Raw genomic sequence first — 24360 nt, 5'->3', positions numbered from 1 at the left:
TATCTAAAATAATTAATTAACATAAATATTGTCATCCGTTGTAGTAGTATCTTTACTGAAGATCTTTTAGTGGTAAACAAAATACATATGAAATTCCCCCAAAAATCCTATTTTCATTATAGCTTCTCTTAATAATGCTATTTCATATGTTCAAATGAACTACCTCAACAACAACGTTTTATCCTTCACCATAATATGATAATAGATTCTTTCTCCCTTTAACTCCAATCATGCTGCCTGTAACCTGCCTGGAGTTAGTGCGTGCTACTTATTCTCGCAAAGCTCTCATATTCAGATATTGTTTCCTTTCTTTCTCTATGAAATTATGAAACAATACCAATATTTGTAATAGGAAGAGTGTTTAGTGTTACATTGAACTTTCCTTGTCTTTTGACATGAATTCATAAATTGTAAGCTCATTATTTTATGTCGTTTACGTATTTATTTATGTGCTATACTATAGTATGTGTAGCATTTTACTTTGTTCCTCGCCAAATGTTTATAACCTTAATAATAATAATAATAATAATAATAATAATAATAATAATAATAATAATAATAAGTAATAATAATAATAATAATAATAATAATAATAATAATAATAATAATAATAATAATAATAATAATAATAATTACATACATTGTGATTTTGTATGTAGTTCTAAATATCGCAAACACAAACGATCCCATATCATTGTTTGAGTTTCATTGTTATAGGAGAAAAAGACTATTGTAAACCTGGTGCTCTAATTTATATATTCCGGCTATAAAGGATTATTTTTAAACCGATTTCCAGCGGCTCTTTCACTCAATGAATTATACATCATCTCAGCAAAGGGGATATTGTTTCCGGTGCTCAGTGACTGAATGTGTGCTTGTCCATGCTTTAGTAGGATTACGTGAAAAGAGACGGAACGGATTTTGCATAAACGTCAATAGTTTATATTTTGTCGTAGATTCTACAAAGCGAAATTTGCTTAAAATACTTAAGGACGAATTTTCTCCTTTTTGATAAATTGATTGTACCCTTTCCAACTCCTAAGTCCCGTAAAACAGTAAAACGACGAATTTCAACCTTCGTAATATTTTTCGTAGATTCTAAAACGCGTAATGAAATTCATTGCTTTATTTGTAATAGTCTTTAAACCTTTTAATTGAGTTGCCTCAATTTCATACAAATGTGCTAGGTGAGATCTTTCAAAGGGTTGGGATGCTTTATAATAAACTTTCATCCCATATATTACCAGTCCAATTAACTTAATTATTATATACATAAATTGCATTGCAGGTAAAGTACTGAATAATGGGATAGGGATAAATCCATTGCAATATATCTTTATTCTCACATAATGTATTCAGTTTAACAAAAATAAAGACGAAGAAATCTTAATATGTCTAAATATGTATTTTGAAGCTTTGATTCTAATATTGATTAGCGCCGTTTTAAATCTAGATATTTCTTGTATTGCATAAATGAGAAGTTGCATTTTTCCTGTTTTCCTTAAATTTGATAAGAAATGATAGAGAAATAATTCGATACAAAATAGATCTTATATAAAATTGTTAGGAATGTCGTCTTAAGCAGGTATATTAACTCAAAATAAGATTAATGGCCCTTTATTTTTTCTTGAAATTGATATTTGTTCATTAACCTTCCCTACAGCCTCATTATCTTCATGCCATGGTAATTACCTCATTATCTTGATATTCATGAATAGCTTTGTTACATGTTGTGCCAAATACGTTATTAACTATTTCCTAAATAATGAATTTGTTTGTTTTCCTTGCTTAATTTTATACGTGTTGTTATTCTTCGTTAATTTCTAATGGTTATTTTCCTTCCCCCTTTCTTCTTTGTCTTCTTCCATCCCTTCTTCTTATATGTCATTTAACTTTTAATCAACCAAGGTTACGAATTTAACTGCTCTCATCTTTTTTTTTTTTTATTCTTACTTAATTGCATCATTTCCATTTCGATCTTTTCCTTTATGCAAATCTACTGTAATCAGGTACATTTCTTTCACATCACTGCTAAATGCACTATCGAGTTTCATATACCTCACCACTATCAGGCCTTTTCTCCCTTACTCTTCACACGTTTATTCATGAATATTTCCTCCTTCCCTCAGTTCCTCTTGCCCCGCATAAGAGTCCATGTGGCACAGTCTAAAGTAAACAGAGTAATTGGTATGATGGCATAAGGGTGTTTTTGGTGTTAGGGTTGGTCCCCCTATCTCTTGGCAACGAGCCAGGGTTTTCTTTTAGGTTACTTAATCTTACACCTGCCATACAACAGAATACATTTAGAGTTATATTTTCTCGTGTTTCGTTGGATAGAAGATTAAGGTGATGAAGAAAGATTGCTGAAATAAGATATTTTTCATCGTTGTTCTGTTTTTCGTGTTTGGTGAAATATATATACTGTACATATACACACATACACACAGATATATATATATATATATATATATATATATATATATATATATATATATATATATATATATATATATATATATATATATAGTACTTTTGGAGATATAAAATGTAGTTAACTTAGACACACTTTAACCTCAAACCAAATACTCTCAAGTCTATTTCTTTTGATAAAAGCATATATGTTACCATAAGAAATATGATTGTTTCCTCCACATTGCATCACATTTTTCTTCATAAACTTTTTTGAGAGTCTTCTACGTCACTCGCAGCCATTTCTTTCAACTCCTAAAACTTCCCATAATAGACAATAGACGAACATATTCTCTTTGTTATTTAACCATGATTGCTTTTCTAGAAAACTTTCTGGAATTAGGATTGCTTGCTCAGTTGATATTATTCCTTTATTCTTATTTTTAATACTATTTACGTTATTTTCCTGTAATTCCTATAGTCACCCCCATCACCTTTCTACTTATACCACAAAAATTTATATATCTGTCGATTGTGCTTTGGGACCTTCCTTTCATTAAGACATCCCTTACTAATCTTGGCAAGTCTTTCTTCTCTCTGGAGGCATCTCACTTTTTAATCCTATTGACTTTTAGTGCCTTTAAATTAGCAAGCATTCTAAATACCTTCCATATATCTAAAACCATCACATTAACGACATCATTCCATTATTTTTCCGAACCCCTTCAGCTCAAACTCTCTTCCAATTTCGTCTTTCGACAATTCTTTAAAATACTCTTTCCATTGAGTGAGGAGTTCAGCCTTTATCAGACAGTGTTTAATCTTCAAGTTACTCGCTCCATCGGGTGAGGACATCAGTTCTAAGATTTGCTCATGTCCATTCCTCTCAACATATTATCCCGTATAAATAAGCCTTGTCTTAATAAAGGTAGTTTACCAGATTAACCAATTTCAACGTCCTTTCCATTAGAATTAAAAGATAGTACATTTTTTTTACTATTCATATTAGTTTCACAAAAAAAATTCAATCCATTGATAGCATTACTTACTTTGTTTAACATTTCCATTTGTTTACTGCTGATATTTCGTTCATTTGTTAAATCATTAACTGGAAGCTCTGATCAATTAATTAGAAACTTATACATTTAATGAATCAAATAATGAAAAAATAACGCATTAGTTTCATAAATTCGCCTAAGTATTAAATGACTTCCAGAAGAACCTCTTCATCCAGTTGCTATTTCTCCCGACAGAGTGATGGTGTATTTGTGGTGGTGGTGGCTGGAAGCGGAGATGGGCGTGCGGTGGGTGGGCGGCGGCGTGTGGCGGTGCCGCCGCTAGCCACCCGCGCGCGCGCCGTCTTCGATGCGACGCAGCAACAGTTACTGTATGAACGGAGAAGCCAACCGCCAGCACCCGCCCCCGCCTCCCTACGGGGGGGGTCGTCGTCCACCCGACCACCCTCTGCGGTCCCGATTGCCCCGGCCCGGAAGCCGCTGTCATCCCCACCGTCGCCGTCACGGGATCCCATCACAGCGTCGACATTTGCAGCGCTACGCCCACGCGACCTGCCTATGGGCGTGGCGTGCCTCAGTGGAGTGACGGTCGTGGGCGCGGCGGAGGAGGAGGAGGAAGCTCTTCCCACAGCGTAGGTGGGAGTTCTTGCGGGGGTGTTGTGGAGGGGGGGTTGGGCCCCTTGGAGCCCCTCCTGCCACCCCTTCCCCCTGAGTTGGAGGAACACCTGCGTACCTGCCGATGCACCTGTAATCATATGGGATACGGCAACTACGCACTCGAAGGACATCCTGTAACTGCACACTCAACGGTGAGACCATCAGATTCTGGGGTTGAAAAAATTCTTTCATTTATCACTTATTCTTTTTCATTCCATAGCATTGGTTTTCTTTGTTTCTGGCTCTGTTATATCATTAGGTTTTGATTTCTTTTATTTGCCAACAGCTGTGTTTGACATTGTTAGTTTAAAAAGATAATAAAATACGCCTAATCTTTAGAAGGACAGTTTTTACATTTCGTATAAAAGGAACAGACTGTTTTCAGAATTATTTTTATTGTATATTTCTTGTGTTTATTTCTATTTCATAACTGATAGAAAAATGTGACGATCCCAAATGGCATAACGAGTGGAACATTAGCCTCTATCAACAAACTAGATCACCATGTAATAAAATAAAATTGAAATTATATTTCAATAGTTCTCCCCAAAAGAGAAAGCGTTTTTGCATTCTCATCTCAAAAGACGAAACTAATCAGGCTGAACTAGTCTCATGAATGTTTTATTCTGAATCGTTTCATTACTATATCTAAAAAGAAAAATAATCAACTTTTCCTACGCCTCGTTAATATTAAAAACTATACACTGCAATCCTATATTTGACAAAAGAAAAATCATCTCTTAACTGTAAAGGCTCTTATATTTTTTTTCTACCTATAATAAACCCCAGAGACTCTCTCTCTCTCTCTCTCTCTCTCTCTCTCTCTCTCTCTCTCTCTCTCTGTAATGAATTCCTCTTATCTTATATCTGATAAACATAGTATACCAGTTAAATGAAGCCTTCTCTCTCTCTCTCTCTCTCTCTCTCTCTCTCTCTCTCTCTCTCTCTCTCTCTGTGTAATGAATTCATCTTATCTTATATCTGATAAACATAGTATACCAGTTAAATGAAGCCTTCTCTCTCTCTCTCTCTCTCTCTCTCTCTTCTCTCTCTCTCTCTCTCTCTCTCTCTCTCTCTCTCTCTCTGTAATGAATTCATCTTATCTTATATCTGATAAACATAGTATACCAGTTAAATGAAGCCTTCTCTCTCTCTCTCTCTCTCTCTCTCTCTCTCTCTCTCTCTCTCTCTCTCTCTCTCTCTCTCTCTCTCTCTCTCTCTCTCTATCTCTCTCTCTCTCTCTCTCTCTCTCTTTCAAACGCAGCGAACCGGTTAATTAATGACATTTCCACTAATTTCCCTCCATTCTGAGCACCTTCGTAGCTTACCTTTATGCGCAGACAGGTCCACCTGTGGCTCAGAAAATCTTTAAAAAAAAAAAAAAAAAAAAAAAAAAAAAAAAAAAAAAAAAAACCTCGAAAAATGAGGAGACACACCTGTCCTCTCACCTGAATGGAAACTAATGAACCTGTTTATGGTCACAGAGTTGGATTAACACCTATTCTAGAAAGGCCAGGTGCGAGTCTATTAGAAGGGCAGGTGATTTTGTTTTCATTCAGGGTGAATTGATCATTCAGAATGAAAAATAAAAACGAGAATATTCTCGGGTAAACAAGACTACCTGCAGTTCATCTTTTGGTTTAGTCATTTAGACTAACACCAAGTACAGTATTACCATGCATATGAATAATCATTTATTTTTACATGCCTATATAGATTATTTTCAAATAAGTTAGTATATATGTACACATGCAAATTATATATATATATATATATATATATATATATATATATATATATATATATATATATATATATATATATATATATATATATATATATATATATATATAAAATTTCTTTTAAAAGTAAGGCTCCTAAACAAAAGCACATTAGTGACTGCCATTTTTTACAAATATATATATATATATATATATATATATATATATATATATATATATATATATATATATACATATATATATATATATATAGATATATATATATATATATATATATATATATATATATATATATATATATATATATATTTCTGTATGTGTGTATATACGCGCGTGAGTGTGCATGTATTAACACACATTATGTAGACATATACTGTATATACGTAGAGCTGCAAATTACTTAAGTACACTCAATCGGCAAAATTTTGGAACTAATAACCTTTAACGAACTAATCTTCCAATTCCGTCTAACGATAAATTGTAAATTCAAAATACACCTTTTTTTTCTTATTTCTATATATTTTCAACAAATAATAGGTGAAGACAAGGAAAGAAAGAGAGAGAGAGAGAGAGAGAGAGAGAGGAGAGAGAGAGAGAGAGAGAGAGAGAGAGAGAGAGAGAGAGTGGATCGTATTACATCAAATAAATGAATGTGTATTACAGAAGGCGCAGACACAATTGCTCTGAGAGTGGAAGAAAGGTAACAAATTGCAAGACAAATACACAGAGGAATATCTGGGGCAAGAAAGCAAGGAATTGTTGTAACACAATACTCTGTAAGGAACATTTATGAGCTCATTTTGCCATCTTGCAATGTCTTCTTTTGTTTAATATTCTTTACGAATAAATGGAAAGGAAATCTAATAGAAATAGGAGAATTTAAGTATATATTAATTGAAGAAAAGACTGGGAATTTATGTAATAGGGTTCAAAATAATTGTGACGTAATTGGGACTATCAATTCATCTATTTGTGTAACCGAGCCGTCAATAATTACGTCTAAATTTTTAGATATATATTCAAACAGACGCTTACATGTATAGATTCAAATCTTCTCAACCGGTCCTCCTTTCGTAACTACCTTTTGATTCTATATATATATTTATATGCATATATATATATATATATATATATATATATATATATATATATATATATATATATATATATATAATGGTGAAAATCAATAGAGTATGATAAGCAAATATGAATGATATTTACAGATTATTAGAAAGCTTTTCATTTCGTCCAAACTTCAGCAGTAATGAAAGATCTTCATGGACAAGGAATAGGTGAGTCTTATATAAAACACTTGAAGATATCTATACATGAAGTACAGCAATCCTAAAACTACATAAAGAAAATGAAACAATTCCCATTGTGAATGGAGTTAGACAAGGAGATCCAATCTCTCCTAAATTATTGATAGCAAGCCTAGAAGATTTCAAGAAATCAGAATTGAAAAATGCAGGAATTAAAATCAATGGAGAATACCTTAACAAACTAAAATTTGCAGTTGACATAGCTATGTATAGGGAATCAGTTCAGGGATTCCTACAAATGATAACAGATTTGAATAGAGAAAACAGAAATGAAGTATTGTGTAAAAGCAAGATATGCAATGGAAGATGAAATGTCATTGGAGAGAGAAAGGGTTAATGAGGTAGAATCATTTGATTATTCAGGAACTGTGATCTCCAATACAAGGTCTTTAAAATTAGAGTTTAGTGAAACACTAAAAAAAGCAAATCAGACAATGGCTAGGTTAAGTAAAATTTGGAAATCGAATCTACTGAAATTACATAATAAAATCAGACTATATATCAGTTTAGTGAGATCAGTGTTTCTCTATGGAAATGAGTCATGGTATGACAATTGAACAATCTCCAATAGATCTAATATATTTGAGAACAAAGCGCCAAGAAAGATATTTGGAGTTAAGTGGAAGCGACGGGATTTGAAATGAAACTTTAAGAGAGATTACTAAAGTGCCATATGTGAATGAGATCATGATGAGGAATGGGTGGAGATGGTTTGGGCATGCTCTTTACACTCCTCAAGAGAGAATAGTTCACCAAACGATCAGGTGGGCTCCACAAGGCACTAAAAGATTTGGATAACCCAGGCGTACATGGCTGAGGATTATGAAGCGTGAAGTAGATGATGAATAGAGAAGTATTGAATTAAAAACTCAAGATAGAGACGACTGGTGAAATCTAACCGAGGCCCTTTGCGTCAATAGATATAGGAGGAGATGATGATGAAAACCAAGATAATCTTAAATGAAAATGCAAAGAGATGACAAATAATTATTATGGACGAGCCTCCACATATTGTTAATGAAAATACGTACTCAGGAAAGACAGTATGAATTTCCCCAGGATATGAGACCGAAATTAAAAGAAGTATAAGCATGGATGGTGAGCTTTTGGTAAACTAAATGAGATTATAGACATTAAAATGCCACTCTCTCTAAAAAGATATGTATGTCATCAGATGGTCCTACCAGTATTAATTTATGGATCAGAAACTTGGTGGCTTTCTAAAGCCTTAGAACCTTAGCTAGTTACTCTCAAGGAGCAATGAGAAAAATAATGATGTGAACAACACTATAACCTCTTGACTACTTCATGACAATCTGGGCGTTATCTCCTACGGTGCCAAATGTCCTTCTCTGGAGTGTTTAAAGGCCTACCGCTTACGTTTACCCCTTTCAATCCTTACGTCCGAATGTCTCCTGGGACAATATACTGGACCTTTTGGGGGATTATTCCATACAACTGAGTTTCCGCATTTTCTAATCAACTTGTATTTTTGTGAATTTATCTGCCTATACTCACAAATTCTATCTTGTAGAATCTCTACCGTTTGTTAATATATATATATACATATATGTATATATATATATATATATATATATATATATATATATATATATATATATATATATATATATATATATGTCTGTGTGTCTGTGCGTGTATGAAAGAGAGAGAGAGAGAGAGAGAGAGGAGAGAGAGAGAGAGAGAGAGAGAGAGAGAGAGAGAGAGAGAGAGAGAGTATATATATACATATATAAATATACATATATATATATATATATATATATATATATATATATATATATATATATATACGTAGAGAGAGAGAGAGAGAGAGAGAGAGAGAGAGAGAGAGAGAGAGAGAGAGAGAGAGATCCCGAGTAAAATTAGGCAGGTAAACAGAAATAGTGTCATAAAAATACATGGGTCACGCAAAGAATTATCGAAAACAATTAAACTTATTATCTATACGTAATATAGACACCCAATTATCTTCATTAAGAGTATCCGTGAATTTTTTTTTTTTTTTTTTTTTTTTTTTTTGCCTTCTTTCCATAGACTTAGTTCTTGCTTTGTAATTTACTTTGCATATATTGTTTTAGGTTTCGCACGTTTTTATCTTCAAAATATACGATACTGTTGCTTGAGTGTCATACCTGATAAAAAGATAAATGTTTTTTCCACAGCCTTCGTAAGGATTTTCCAAAACAAATTATAGTTTTGGATCATGAATGTCATATTGATAACGATACATAAGAATACCAGGATTATAGAGATTTTTTCTGCACATCTTATATATATTAGGAATACGTAACATTTTTTTTTGTATAAGTAAATTAATTTGGAAGCTAAATTAATGTTTACATTAATAATGAAAGAAAAAAAAATATGTACATTACAAATTGAATAAAAACTGAATGAATATTTACTTTACAAAAGAAAGAAAAGAATGAAGGGATATTTACATTGAAAATTAAAGAAAAGCATTGATGATTTCAGTGAAATACATAAATTAGATACTATTCATTATAAGTCCTCTTCATCAGATGATTCTAGATTTTTATCAAAGAATCTACAAAATTGTCGGTGGCTAAATCTCTTAAAGTGTCCTCTGTTTGGGGAGTCTCTGCATGGTTTACTGCATTTTTCCAATTTTCCGGTGTTACTTGATGTAACGCTTCACTTATAAGAGACTCGAGGTCCGACATTTTAAAATTATTTCTCTTTGCCACATACTGTTTGACTTGGCTCCCCTCTCTTTTATTCTTCTCTTGTACTTCTCTTTCTCCCTGTTTCCTTAATCTTTCCCATCTCGAGTACCTGCCTTTGAGCTATAAACTGGTATGTATCCAGGGGTACTTTTCCTTTCCCCATATTCCCCACTTCCCTATTCTTATCCTTATTATTATTATTATTATTATTATTATTATTATATTAATTCACAGGGGTTATATTGACAATAATATGGAGGAAGTCTTGCCACTTTGTGGCCGTGCTCACTCGGAATGAAGTCAATTTCATACTTGCGTGGCCATCTTGACGTATGCTGTTTTAGCATAGGAAGCAGATCATCCTTTAAGAGACCGTCTCCGGGGGTTTCTCCTTTCTCGATGAGCCAGTCTTTAAAAACAGCTTTTCTTTCGGATGTAGCAGGCTGTTTATCAATTTGGAAAGAGAGATAAGATGCATTGTCCATCACTATGATCGATGATGGCGGTATAGTGGGAATTAATTGGGGAATGAACGACTCCTCGAAATATTATTATTATTATTATTATTATTATTATTATTATTATTATTATTATTATTATTGTTGTTGTTGTTGTTGTTACTTGCTAAGCTAAAACCCTAGTTGGAAAAGCAGGATGCTATAAGCAGAGGGGCTCCAACAGGGAAAATAGCTCAGTGAGGAAAGAGAACAAGGAAAAATTAAATATTTCAAGAAGAGCAACTATATTGAAATAAATATCACTTTATAAACTATAAAGATTTTAACAAAACAAGAGGAAGAGAAATAACATATGAGATAGAACAGTGTGCCCGAGTGTACCCTCAAGCAAGAGCGTACAGTATGATTCATTTGTTTGTGATAACCGCCATAGTTTCTAGCCTTGAAAACAGGTCACAGTGTGGAACAAACCCGTGTTCGGTCTCAGCATGAAGAACAATTAACCGACTACCTTTCCCAGCAAGGGGTTTAATACCAGTGGCTTTTTCTGAATGGATGTCAATCCATTATTTCCCAACAGAGTGGTTTTGGTTAATCCAAGTTTCGTTCAAGTAAACAATGGATTTATAGTCACTGGTTTTTGATGCTTTCTTTTTTCTTAAAAACTTACTTTCTCCAGTAGAAATTTTCTTCCATTAACCTCGCTGTATCGAAAGCCAATTTCACGAAGAACTCTGTGAACAGAATCCCGGCACCCTGTAAACGCAATATTCTCTTTTAATTTAGCTGTTATTGAGTCAAGCTTTGGAACGTCCTTCCTTGCATAAAAGTCTAAAACATTTCTACGCAAAACGCTCTTGTCAAAATCATCAAAATTTGTCAGGATTTCTAGTTGCTGCTTCTTATGTTCAACGAAAATTGGGTCACCGCATCTCTCTCCCGTTAATTTACCTTCTTTGCAAATCCTGGTAATTGTCCTCTCCGGTATCACTGTTGCTTCCGAGGCACGTTTCAATGTTTTTCTAACATCCCTAACTGGTCCATGGTTTGCCTTTTCTTTGTCAAAGTACTTCCCGATCCTATAAACTATTTCTTGAGCCTGGGGATGAAGGCTAACGCGGGAACAAGCCCTTCCCTCCATGTTCTTTGTAGGGCGACAGACTCCTTAATGACTGTTTTGATTGAGCCGTCTTTATGGAGACACACGCTCTTTGACATATTTATACCCAGAGGTATGCTTATGGCAGCACTGTAAAAAATATTTTCTTCCACGTTTAAGAAAAAAAAAGTGTCATTTTATTGTTATTAAAAGTAAGAAAATTACGAGGGCATGTACTAATCGGCGCATATTTATTATAAATTAATTATATTTGCATTGTATGGCATATGCTGCCTTCATAAACGATACAACGTGATGGTAATATTTGATATGGCATCGCAGCTCCCCGCCCAAACCCTGCCATATTCGCTTTACAGGAATCGATAGAGTATAGGAGTCAAAAAATGTAATGAGGATAAGACTGGAAAATATAGTAAAGGATATTCTAACAACATGCATAAATGAATATACGTATATAGGACACATACTGAGAATAACAGATAATATATGGAAATTAGGAACAACGGAATACGTCCCCAAAAGAGAGCAAAAGACGCAGGGAAAGAAAGAGAAGACGAGGATTGATGAACTAGAACAATTTGCGTGTATACACTTGCAAAAGAAAGACCATAAAAAGATGGGAGTGGAAGGACATGTACGAGGCCTTTGTCCCTCAGTAAAATAGTTCATGGGTGATGTGATATATATATATATATATATATATATATATATATATATATATATATATATATATATATATATATGTGTGTGTGTGTGTGTGTGTGTGTGTATCTCTCTCTCTCTCTCTCTCTCTCTCTCTCTCTCTCTCTCTCTCTCTCTCTCTCTCTCTCTCTCTCTCTCTATATATATATATATATATATATATATATATATATATATATATATGTATATATATATATATATATATATATATATATATATATATATATATATATATATATATACATATATATATATATATATATATATATATATATATATATATACTCAGGTACTTGCTTCTTTATTATATAGGAAATATGTTTCTACCCGACACAGGGACCTCTAACAAAGGTTTTATGTTTTTAAACAGAAAAACTTTGGTGCCGAAGAGGCAGATTTTTTTTATCATAAAAAAAAAATCTTCAAATGTAAAGTTTATGAAAAACGAGTTAGTTTTGGGTGAAACTTCGCATAACCCATAATAATATGCAAGCACATCTCAGTATTAGCCTAGCCTTAACGTCTCTCTACCTCATTTTTAGTAAACGACACCTCATACCTCTCCATGATCACCTATGAATCTCACTTATAACTCAATACCTTTCCAAACCTCTAACATTTTCCTTTCCTTTATAACTTTTCTCAAACCTTTTGATTTTACTTGATACTAATATTTTGCTTCTGTGGTAATGAGGTTTCAGTTTTAAGAAGTTCCCCTTTATTATCATATTACAGTGACATCCGACCAAGGAAATTGCTTTATAATTGCTCGGATATTGGAATACTCATAAGAAGACTTTTGCCCGGAATGTCAGGAGGAATGCTTAAAGCACATTCTCTCTCTCTCTCTCTCTCTCTCTCTCCTCTCTCTCTCTCTCTCTCTCTCTCTCTCTCTCTCTCTCTCTCTCTCTCAGTTTCTGTTATCTTTCTTTTTACCAAGGCCAATAGAATTCTATTGGCCTTGCTTTTTACCATCGTACCAGAAGAGTATTGTTCCGAGCCTCGACGGCTGAGTCGGTTTGGGCAGCAAGCTCGGACTTCGTAGAAGTCTGTAGCGCGGGTTCAACTCCGCACCCGACCAGTCAGAGAAGCGGACACTTTGCTATCCGTGTAGACACCTCGGGATTATGTATGTAAACGACGGATACGTTGGCGTAAGGGAAATAGATGGCACAGACTAATACACACACAAGCGCAACCATTCCAACATCTTCTAATAAAATAACAGACGCCTCACACGTTTGGAACTGTCGACCTAACTATGCCATGACTCCTCGCTGCTGGGAGGAAGGGCGATGGGGGCTGGTACAGTCGGCGTCAATACTGATGCAACAAATGGCAAAATGCATCGTACGTAGTTCGTTAGAAACTCTCATGGAGTTGCCAGTTAGTATATTTTATTCCAATTATTGTCATCCTCTTTAAATGATAGTAAGTATCAGTGTTTGAATGTAGAATCATTTCCCTAGTGAATGGTCAGAGCATAACCATAGATCTCATGTGATTGTACATTTCTTTTATACTGCTCTATCGGAAAATATTATGATTTTTTTTTATAAAGCACAAAAAACTTTAGCAACTGATTAAATGAAATATAAATAAGACTCCAGTTGGTGTGAGAAAAAATCTAAATCCAAGTTATATACATATATACCTAAAGTTTTGATCATATACTCGAGCTATGCCGAGTCCCGGAGTCGCCACGCACACATTTTACACACATTCACACACACACACACACACACACACACATATATATATATATATATATATATATATATATATATATATATATATATATATATATATATATATATATATATGCGTAAAAAGCACCGGGAAACATCATGTTCATATGCAAAAGAAACACAGGGAAAATAGAAATAAGGAACTAGTCAGAACTTAATCTTATATTTCCTATTTCCATTTTCCCTTTGGTTCTTTTGAATATATATATATATATATATATATATATATATATATATATATATATATATATATATATATATATATATATATATATATATATATATATATAGCTCATGATAATAAAACCCAATCAATGGAAAACCACGTTTAGACTACAATCATCTAGATATTTAAACAAATCAATTTACTAAATAATAAGCTGGGAAATATGTTTCCTTGATTATTGAAATAGTTCTAACCATTCAGTTAACCACATTTAACGAGGGTTTTTGTTTTTTTTCAAACCATTTTGTGTCTTATTTACAGTGTTTCATTTAATTAGATGCTAATTTTGTTTTCTTTTTTTTATCAATAGAAATCATGATAACTTTCTGTATAATGCTATGAAAGTAGAGAGCTAATTTACAAATCCCATTACCCCAACTTGCTTACGCAATTGGAGCCAGCCTACTGCTGTCAACGGTAAAAATTGATATCCTGTTGCCGCGGATGTTTCTACGATTTTTTTTTTTGTATATATATAAACAATTATTGGAACTAACTTTGACCATTCAAATGGAAAAGGTCTGCTGTTGTTTTACGCTTAATTACTGATGCTTATTTCCAGATAAAAAGGATGACAATAATTATGATAAAATATACTAATTGGCCACTCAACAGGAGACTTTGTGGCAAAACGCTCTTCACTCAAAGATCACTGCGTTCGTCCGAAGGCTGCAACTACGGTTAAAGCTGCGTTTACACCAAGCGAGTCAAGTCACGTCAAGTCATGAACGTCATTTGATGAGATTCATTTTGACTCATCTCCGTTTACACCGACTGCGTCAGCCCGCGTCAAGTCAGTATCAGTGACCTGTCTGATTTCATACGGAATGGATGCAAGTTCCTTGGTTGAAGTGCCTGCTTTGTTGTGGCTTCGTCGTCGCAGACGTGAGAAGAGAAAACGAATATGGATACATGAACTGAACACCAAGAGGCCAGATTTTGGAAGATTCTGTCATTTATTCCCAGACCTGGTGAACCATCCAGAAAAATTCTACAACTACTTTAGGATGACACATGAAAGTTTTCAGCAGCAACCTCCTTCCACAGGGCAGCTGTGACATCACGATCCCGGTGGCTGCGGTCACTGGGATGATATATAGGAGGGCGCTCTCGAACCAAGTTTATTAGGAACTCCACTTCCATGATGATCACACGACGACGACTCCCTGTGACTTACGTAGAAAATGGGTCCAGCCCTATATGTGACTCGACGCGACGCGACACGCCATGACTTGACTTGACTCGACTCTTCCGGTGTAAACGGTTTCTTCAAATATCCATACAAATTAATGTTAAACTAGGGTGGTGATTCATGACGCGTGATGACTTGCCTTGACTTGACGTGACTCGACTCGCTAATGGTGGAAGACTGGCGTCATGACCCTTGCACTTGTATTACTGAATGGCGATGAGGATATTATTACAAACAACACCCCCCCCCCCCCCCACTTTAGTAGGCCATTGTTGGTAATTCATTAGTTGGGTAAATAATGTTATGTATGTGTCGTTGGTCAAAACTGAAGCCAAAGCTGAAGTAGATTCCTAACGGTCGGTTCATTAATGCGAATATCAGAATGACTAACTCACCCTACCTCTCTGTGGAATTCAAGTTCATTCACGGGTGATTATGTTTAATGTTACGAAGATTTTCCCTTTATATTTTATTGATACTTGCATGGGTTCATGCATCTTCGCTAACATAGTTGATAATCAAGTATGACATTTAATATTTGTTTCCACACTGCTTGAAATATACATTGGTAATGTTAGTCACCCTGTGTGGAACGAAAATTTTACAATTGTTTCGTTTTTCTTGTTTGAAGTAATTACTATTACATTAATTTTTTTATGATTCTTATATATATCATAGATAGGATATGTGTGCATCATATGTTACCTTATCTTGCTAGATAGAGCTTTCAGTGTAGGAAAAAAAAAAGTTTTTGAGATACGTATTGCAGTTGCCAGTTAGTGAATTTCGAACGAAATCATCTGAAATTCGTTCCATAAATTTTGACGCCGACTGTACAACACTAACATCGCAGGGCAGGGCAGGGCTGTCGGTCGGGACTACGTTCCACCTCAAAAGCCAAAAGCAAAAGTCCTTTAAAAGAAAGCAACAGTGTCACCTCATACGAATGGAAAAAAAAAACACGCTAATAGACGAAGAGGACCAGAGAGTATTGTTCAGTGCAACTCTCTCTCTCTCTCTCTCTCTCTCTCTCTCTCTCTCTCTCTCTCTCTCTCTCTCTCAAGGACAGAAAGAAAAATATATCTGCAAAAACACACTTGACATTTATTGTTATGTTGTCTGATTTACTCAGTAGCCAGTTTTATGTCTGCCTGTCTGTCTGTCTCTGTATCTCACTCTCTCCAAAAATTCATGTTCTCGTATCAGAAGAATTATGTTTAGTACAACCGCACCCACACCCTCTCTCTCTCTCTCTCTCTCTCTCTCTCTCTCTCTCTCTCTCTCTCTCTCTCTCTACAAACACACGCACACACACACACGTACACACACAGGAACTAAGTCTACTACTATTTGTACATATTTCTATGTTGGAAGAATTACGCGGATAATCCTGCAAACTAATTATAAAATATGAAAGTAAAAACAAAATTAATATTTGCATGAATGAATAAAAAAAAAACCGTAAAACCACACCCTTTACGTGAAAATAAAGAAAAAAAAAACGTATAATCATCAATGATTCAACCAGGACCGATAATCTATGGGACCAGGATTCAACCAATCCACGCTCGTCGTTAATTATCTCCAAACAGTATATTCTTCGCCTTTTGATTTGTATTCCTGACAGTTCCATTAACCCATTCACATCTTCATAACTCAACAATGATAAGTAACACACTATTCGATACATAAGTGGGGCCTCCAATTCATCATTGCTATAATGGTTCCAATGGAATACTTTTTGGATTATGAGTCTTTAGCATTGCAGGTTTTTTTTTTTTTTTGGGGGGGGGGGTGTGGGAGGGGCGGGGGGGTTGCATTCCATATATTGTTTTTATCACATTCTTACAATATACTTTAGAACCTATTCATGATGCAAGGGCATTTCACCGTATGCCTTAATCATCCAGAGGTGTGGCTAGAGATTTGGGGGCCGGGTGGTGATAATTTTGAATGTAAACAAACTTACTTTTATTTTCTAAATGTTTTTGGAGGTTTGCTTCTCCTGAAAGCCTGGAGCGAAGCATATTCAAAAAGCCTTTTGCTACAAAACTATAACTATTAAAGTCTCTGTTAGTTGTGGAGTCCTTCAATCACTAATGATTAATCCTTTAATTGATATAACTCAATGAGCGAAAAATGCTTTGCCAATTTATGGAAATATAATCTTATGTATATTTCATTGGAACCAGCGTCTGAAATCAGAGGGAAATAATACAAAATCGAAAAATATTATAGTGTTTTATCCTAATTAAAACTTTTGCTAATTCGACATTCACGAGAATCACATAAGAGCCTTCATTAAAGTATGGTGACTATATTCTTAGTAGAAAAATATCCTTACAGTTTCAGTTGAGCAAAAGAGATTGTTATTACTTTATATTAGGAAAACCACGATGTGGTTTACCATTCTCTTTAATAATTTACATACATTTATGTGTATACACATATAAGGGTGAATACACACACGCCCACACACAAACACACTCATCTGATAAATTTTGCACATTTAGATGAGTGTTTCATATTCAAATAAGCAATAAATCATACTACCTTAATTTGGGAATTCTATCTATACCACGGGATCAGAGACCTAAGAGGGAATCAACTCAAAGATAATAGCTTCTGGTCGGCCAGTGTAATTGGCGAAATTTTAAGACCACTTTTGGATGAAAAAGTAAGGGTTCGTTCATTACACGAGACATACTTCTGAAATTGAAGAAAAATATTTAGTTTCTCGACCTCAGTTGTGCTGTTATTAGGGTATTCTAATTGCATAATGTTTATTTATAGGAGAGTAGTTTGGAAAGATTGACTTAAAATCATATGATATACTCATTTTAATTACAGTATATATTTCTCTACGTTAGCAAAATAAGAACATATATCGGTAATTTTATCTTTATTTATTCACTCGAGCTCTGATGTTTTAATCTGTTGGTAGGCTACCATAGTTGTCTGAAACCTACATTTTTCCATATTAGTACAGGTTATTAATTTGTTCTACTTACATAGCAGTTAGGAAGGATTGCCTTAAGAGCGTATAATATATTTTGTACAATCATACAATGTAGTTGTCTGTTTAAGTAAAACAGAAATAAGATTTTTTTCCTCTTTATCACAATACTTCCATCATAAAAACTTGTTTTGGAGAACTAGACATGTTTACATTATTTGCCAAGAGATGGCGGTTGTCCGAAACCTCAAATTTGCATCTTATCGCTATTGTACTATGGTAAACAGGAATAAAATTATGTAAACAAATTTAAACAAAGGAGAAAAATATATAATAAAATAGAAAATCACTGTAATTAGTAGGTAAGCAGCAGCTGCTATATGGAAATGGTTGTTTGCCTTTTAATGTCTGTGGTAATTGGTATAAGTAGTAGCAAGGTTACCAAACAACTACTGCTAGTTATCGAAAGATAATTTTACATAGCAGTTTGTAAGGATTGACTTGAATCATATATGCTCATTATAATTATACAGTTGTATTTAATTGTAAGTCCATTAAAAAAATACGATCTAATTTTATCTTTATTGCAAAAACATGTTTTTATAGTTGCAAACTATTGAGAGAGAATAGGAATTGATTTGTAAACAGTGAGTGAATAACATAAACATTGGGCTCAAACTCACGAATTGTTTGTTTTACACTTGCTTAAACAGAATGCAGCTCATTTTATAAACTAAAAACATGAATATATATAACAGTAACAACAATAAAGAATATATTATATAGTAAAATTTATAATTAGAGAAAAGTAATGTAACATTTGGCTGGCCTGGAAATTGCCGTTCGTCCATTACAGGGAGTAAATGATAAAAAAGGCCTTTTTCAAAAGAAATTTTGTGGTTCGCCCTTTACAAGTGGTCGTCCTTTACACGGTAATATACGGTACTCACACACATACAAATACACACACATACACACACACACACACACACACACACATATATATATATATATATATATATATATATATATATATATACGGAGAGAGAGAGAGAGAGAGAGAGAGAGAGAGAGAGAGAGAGAGAGAGAGAGAGAGAGAGAGAGATATCCAACCCAAACATTCACCATACCCCACTTGATGCAATCGTCTACCAACTATGGAAAGGCAACGAGAAAATTTTAAAAATATTTTCTAATCTCAAAGTCAGCGTCAACACGCCCCATCTGTGATATCGTGAAAAGATATAGTTTACAGAAGTTTTCCCCCCCGCGGGTTTAACTTTTAAGCTCACCCCATATGATCTACCGACCCAAATGTCACCCCTTTGACAAAGCACCCCTCGACTCAAGCCTCCTGCGGTTCTTTGCCCCTTCAAAGTTGAAGAAGCTTTCCCAGGGGCGTGGGAGCAGGAGGTCGCCTTTGAAGATGCCTGGCTTTGACACCCACCTCCGGAGATTGGGATTTAAACCAACGGAACAGGATGAACTTGTGATTCTTAGGAGGGTTTCTTTTTATCTCATTCATTTAAAGTTTTTATCTCTCTCATACATACACACTCATACAAACACAAATATTCCCCGTGAACCTACAAATTCCTCAATATAAATGAATCATGATTTAAACATCTATATTCCGATATTCTCTCTCTCTCTCTCTCTTATACATCACATACATATAAAGTATGGAATTTAATAGAAACACAGTGCCATATTATTTCATATTAACTTTTCGAGTTTAAGCTGAAATATAGACATACGCTCATACTCTCTCTCTCTCTCTCTCTCTCTCTCTCTCTCTCTCTCTCTCTCTCTCTCTCTCTCTCTCTCTCTCTCTCTCTCTCTCTCTCTCTTGTGTTTTTTACTGGTATTATCAACATGTAAATAAGTGAGTACCTCTGTACCATTATGATTCGAAATGGAAATGAAGAAAACACCATTTTACATATTTTTTTTCTATATTATTATTTATTTTTATATTAAATAATAATCTAGTTAAGGTATAGCTTTTATAAAAAAAAAAGAAATATTTTACCAAATAAGAAATGTTATATCATCTTCAATACATGATTAATCGAATATCTGTCATTTACTAGTAAGATGGTCCTTGCAATACTGATAGCCTACTGTACATGTAGCTCCTGCAGATGTAATGAATTTTCTGTTTTTGTTTTCAAACAATACAAAAATGCTACATAACTTTCTGGATGGTGGAATAGTGTTGTGAATATAGAAAAGTAAACTTCTGGCAATAAATTTCTAACTTTTGCGGGAATATACAGCAAATGTAATGCCCTTTCCAACAATTTTTGTTTAAATCGTGAAAATGCTACATATTTTTCTTGGTGACAAAAACAATTTTGAGTATGGAAAGGTACTCATTAATGAAAAATATGATATGATGTACATTAATAGAAAATCTCATAAAACATTAGGAAAATATTTTTACAACCATTCAATGTACTGTACTAAAATATTCTGCATAATCTATCTACATAAAAAATAAATAGCATGGAAAAGCAAGCCTAACCTAACAATAAAAAACGTATTAAAAAACTAAAGCTTTTCATGATGAGCAAGGATGAAATTAACTTTAACAAAAAGCAGACATAATTTACAGCTACAAAGAAGCATGGCAACAGAGTAAAGGCAAACAAACACCACAGTTGCTTATTTTATCCGCACAGTTGAACGAGTACAAAGAGCTTCTGCCAATGGACCCCGAGGGAGCTTCTTTGCCTGTCATAATAACACTGCATTGCAGCCGGATCCGCGAGTGTCGCCTGCCTCCTTAAAAGCTTCCTTCAAAAGAAAGCTGGAAGGAAATTTGCTTTTTATGAAAGACGTCAAGGTCGAGATTAGATGCAGATTGGGCAACTAAGGAATGCGAAGTTTTTGAGAGAGAGAGAGAGAGAGAGAGAGGAGAGAGAGAGAGAGAGAGAGAGAGAGAGAGAGAGAGAGAGAGAGAGTGTTATCTGACTGGAGTTTACGAAAGTAAAATCTATAAGCTGGTTTCCATTATGGACTCAAAATTACTAGAAGTTAATGAAATAAAAATGATTTAAATTATAGTGGTGGCATATAATTATAGTCAAAATGCTAAAGTCATAAAACTTGAAGACATATGCAAATGAGAGTTACATATAAAAGAAAATGATAAGTCATCCCATTATCAATGAATTATATGAAAAAAATAGTAATATTTCTACTACACTAAAGTTTCATATTTCCTGGTATTGGATTCTTTCCTGGAAACACCGAAAATATCATAAATCTCAATGATGCATGATCTGCCGTAAGCTTTCCATTATCTGCAAAGTGATGGATAAAATATTTAAATAAAATTTTTTACGAATACAAATAGAACAAGGAAATGGTAGAATTTCTTTATTCTACAAATAAAGAAAATTACATAATGATAATTGTAATATTTAGATGGGCGGCTGCACATGGGCATCTTTATTATTATTATTATTATTATTATTATTATTATTATTACTACTACTACTAACTAAGCTACAACCCTAGTTGGTAAAGCAGAATGTTATAAGCCCAAGGGCCCCAAGAGGGAAAATAGCTCAGCTAGGAAAGGAAACAACTGGTGAATCGTTCAACCTACTATCTAAAGTTGTCTAAAATATGTTATCTTTTACCTGAGGAAATAACTGCATCATTCTTTCGTAAACAAAAATGTTATATTAATTATTATTTAAATCATTTGCTATATAATTAGACCAAATTCCTAAATTGATTTGCGGTGCTTAATCAGAAATTTAGAATACTGGTGCTACAGGCGTTGATTAAATCTTGGCTAAATTGGGATAATTTCTATCCATCAAATACAATATTCAATCTCATATCACTTACTTTGAAATTTAGTAAAATGGAATACAACTTCTCAATTACCAGGCGATAGCAGACGTCTTCGCAGAAATATATTGGTTTTGCCAAAAACACATCTAACCTATAACATTATTTCATAATGAAGGACAAGCATCCTCTCTCGGTATGAGCAGCTATGCTGTCTCATTGTTGAGGACAATATTTTGTTTAAATATTGTTAACGAGTAGTGGAGGCGTTGTAACATAAACTGCTCTAGAGCAAACAGAAGTATCATCAGTGACCAAGTCACCTCATAGTCAAGCAGGGACTACTGCGCACCAGTGCGATTGCTGCCGATAACCCAAATCTATCAAGCAATGAAGGTGGTTTAAATTTAGGCCAGCAGATTTCAAGCCTCCATCCATTCCGCTAAGTTACATAAATGTTGGCTAAGGATTTTGAATGATCCAGTGAATAATTCCCTCGCTAATGATTGGCCTTAATGTCTTAGTGTCTATTGATAAAGCTTTGTAAGGTACCTCATTGCATGTTGTTGATCTTCATAATTGATCGGGATTTTTTTTTAATATTTTGGACATTTGCTTCATTTTTCAGATGTTCTTTCTTGTTTTCTTACTATCTGATATTTGTTCATTTCTTTGTAAATTAATTTCCAGATAGTATACTGTTAGAATATCTTATATAAGCAAAGGCACTCAATCAATGAATTTTAGATCTCACTTTATCTTCTTTAAGCATTCATACATGATCTAGTATCGAAGGCATACGTAGTTGAAAAATATCTTCCTTCTTAAAAAAAGGTAAAGAAAAAATGTAAAATGTATAAAGAACTACCCAATAAAGCTATCTAGTCTTTGTTTACATAAAAGTCTGAGTTCAAAATAGACCACCATAAAATGTGCACAGGACAGGCTAGTAAACTGATAGGGTAATGCATTTGTAATAGACATTACTGATTGATTTTTGATGGGTTGCTGACGATGTTTACCCTCGATGATATGAAGGCTCATTTTCCTAGAAGATAAAGTCGAGTGTCTGCCTCACCTGGAGACCATAAAAAATGATAATGAAAGGATTATAAATAAGTTACATATAGATCTCCATCTTTCGAAGTAATCCGGATTAAATTGAAATTCATTATAGTTGAAGTGATTAATATTAAATCTCTCTCTCTCTCTCTCTCTCTCTCTCTCTCTCTCTCTCTCTCTCTCTCTCTCTCTCTCTCTCTCTCTCGTAATAAAACGGTAAATTTTAGAATGCACCATGACTGATATAATTCAAGCATAATAAAACCTTACTTAATGGTCTTCATTCATGTTCATTCTGCTGACTCTGCTCTGTTATCAATGTCGAATAGACCATGATGAATGGATGATATATCATCTTCAGTATTTTCTTTTTTCAAGAACCTCATATAAACTATAATGACCATTATTGGTTTACTCTTCTTTCTCGTCCTATTATCATCATTATCATTGGTATTACGTTGTATACTGTCAACATAAGATCCCTTTGAACATTTCAAAATCTGCTTTTAACTTTAGATAACTATTCCTTCGGTGGCATTGTGTTCTTGCTCATCCACTTGTATTGTACTGATAAAATCTTGACAGAAACTAGCTTTTAAGATAGAAAACCTGCCTTAAGGAAATTTAGAATAAATGCGTAATTAGTTCCTATTACTAATAGCACTGCACATAATCACGTTGACGAAAATAGTTTGTTAAGAAAACACATAGCAGATGTAAAAGGGATAATATATTTTGTCACATCTTTAACATTTATCACATGAATCAAACGGATTTGGCTCTTCAAAGAACATTCATGTCCTTCACAATACCAGGAATTCCATGTAGTACAACACTACTAAAATAGCTTCATCCATTTGGTCATATGACTACCCAACAAATTGTTTGCCTTCAACTCAGCTGTTCCAAACCAATCCTTACGTTGGGACAGGTATCTCAAACTCATGAATCTAAATGTAACCCTATTCCAGTTAAATGGCCCTACCTTTTCCTGAGTTATCTGCTTCGAATATCTCCTCATTTTTCTGAGCTAACCCTCTCAAATAGTGCCACTTTCTTTCGACATATTCCATTCAAGTGCCTGTATTTTTACTAGACTTATTTCCTTCATCAAATAGTGCCAGCTTTCCTTAACTTATTCCCTCCAAATAGATTTATTTCTGCAGTTAATCCGTTTACATAATACAAACTTTTTAGGCCTATTAGAGTTTAGATAGGTCCCCATTTTCTAG

The 24360-nt window shown here is 34.0% G+C and overlaps 1 protein-coding gene across 1 annotated transcript in view; it reads left to right on the top strand.

Moving 5' to 3' along the window:
- LOC137656900 (uncharacterized) overlaps window positions 1-24360 on the top strand; it is a 297621-nt gene that overhangs the window by 231639 nt on the left and 41622 nt on the right. Inside the window, 2 exon segments of the mRNA XM_068391283.1 lie at window positions 3663-3864; window positions 3866-4234. Of these exon segments, the coding sequence (XP_068247384.1) occupies window positions 3775-3864; window positions 3866-4234 (459 nt within the window). The 5' untranslated portion in view covers window positions 3663-3774.

Source organism: Palaemon carinicauda, chromosome 17, assembly GCF_036898095.1.
Source record: "Palaemon carinicauda isolate YSFRI2023 chromosome 17, ASM3689809v2, whole genome shotgun sequence".
NCBI classification, from domain to species: Eukaryota; Metazoa; Arthropoda; class Malacostraca; order Decapoda; family Palaemonidae; genus Palaemon; species Palaemon carinicauda.
This window is presented reverse-complemented; position numbering and strand designations above follow the sequence as displayed.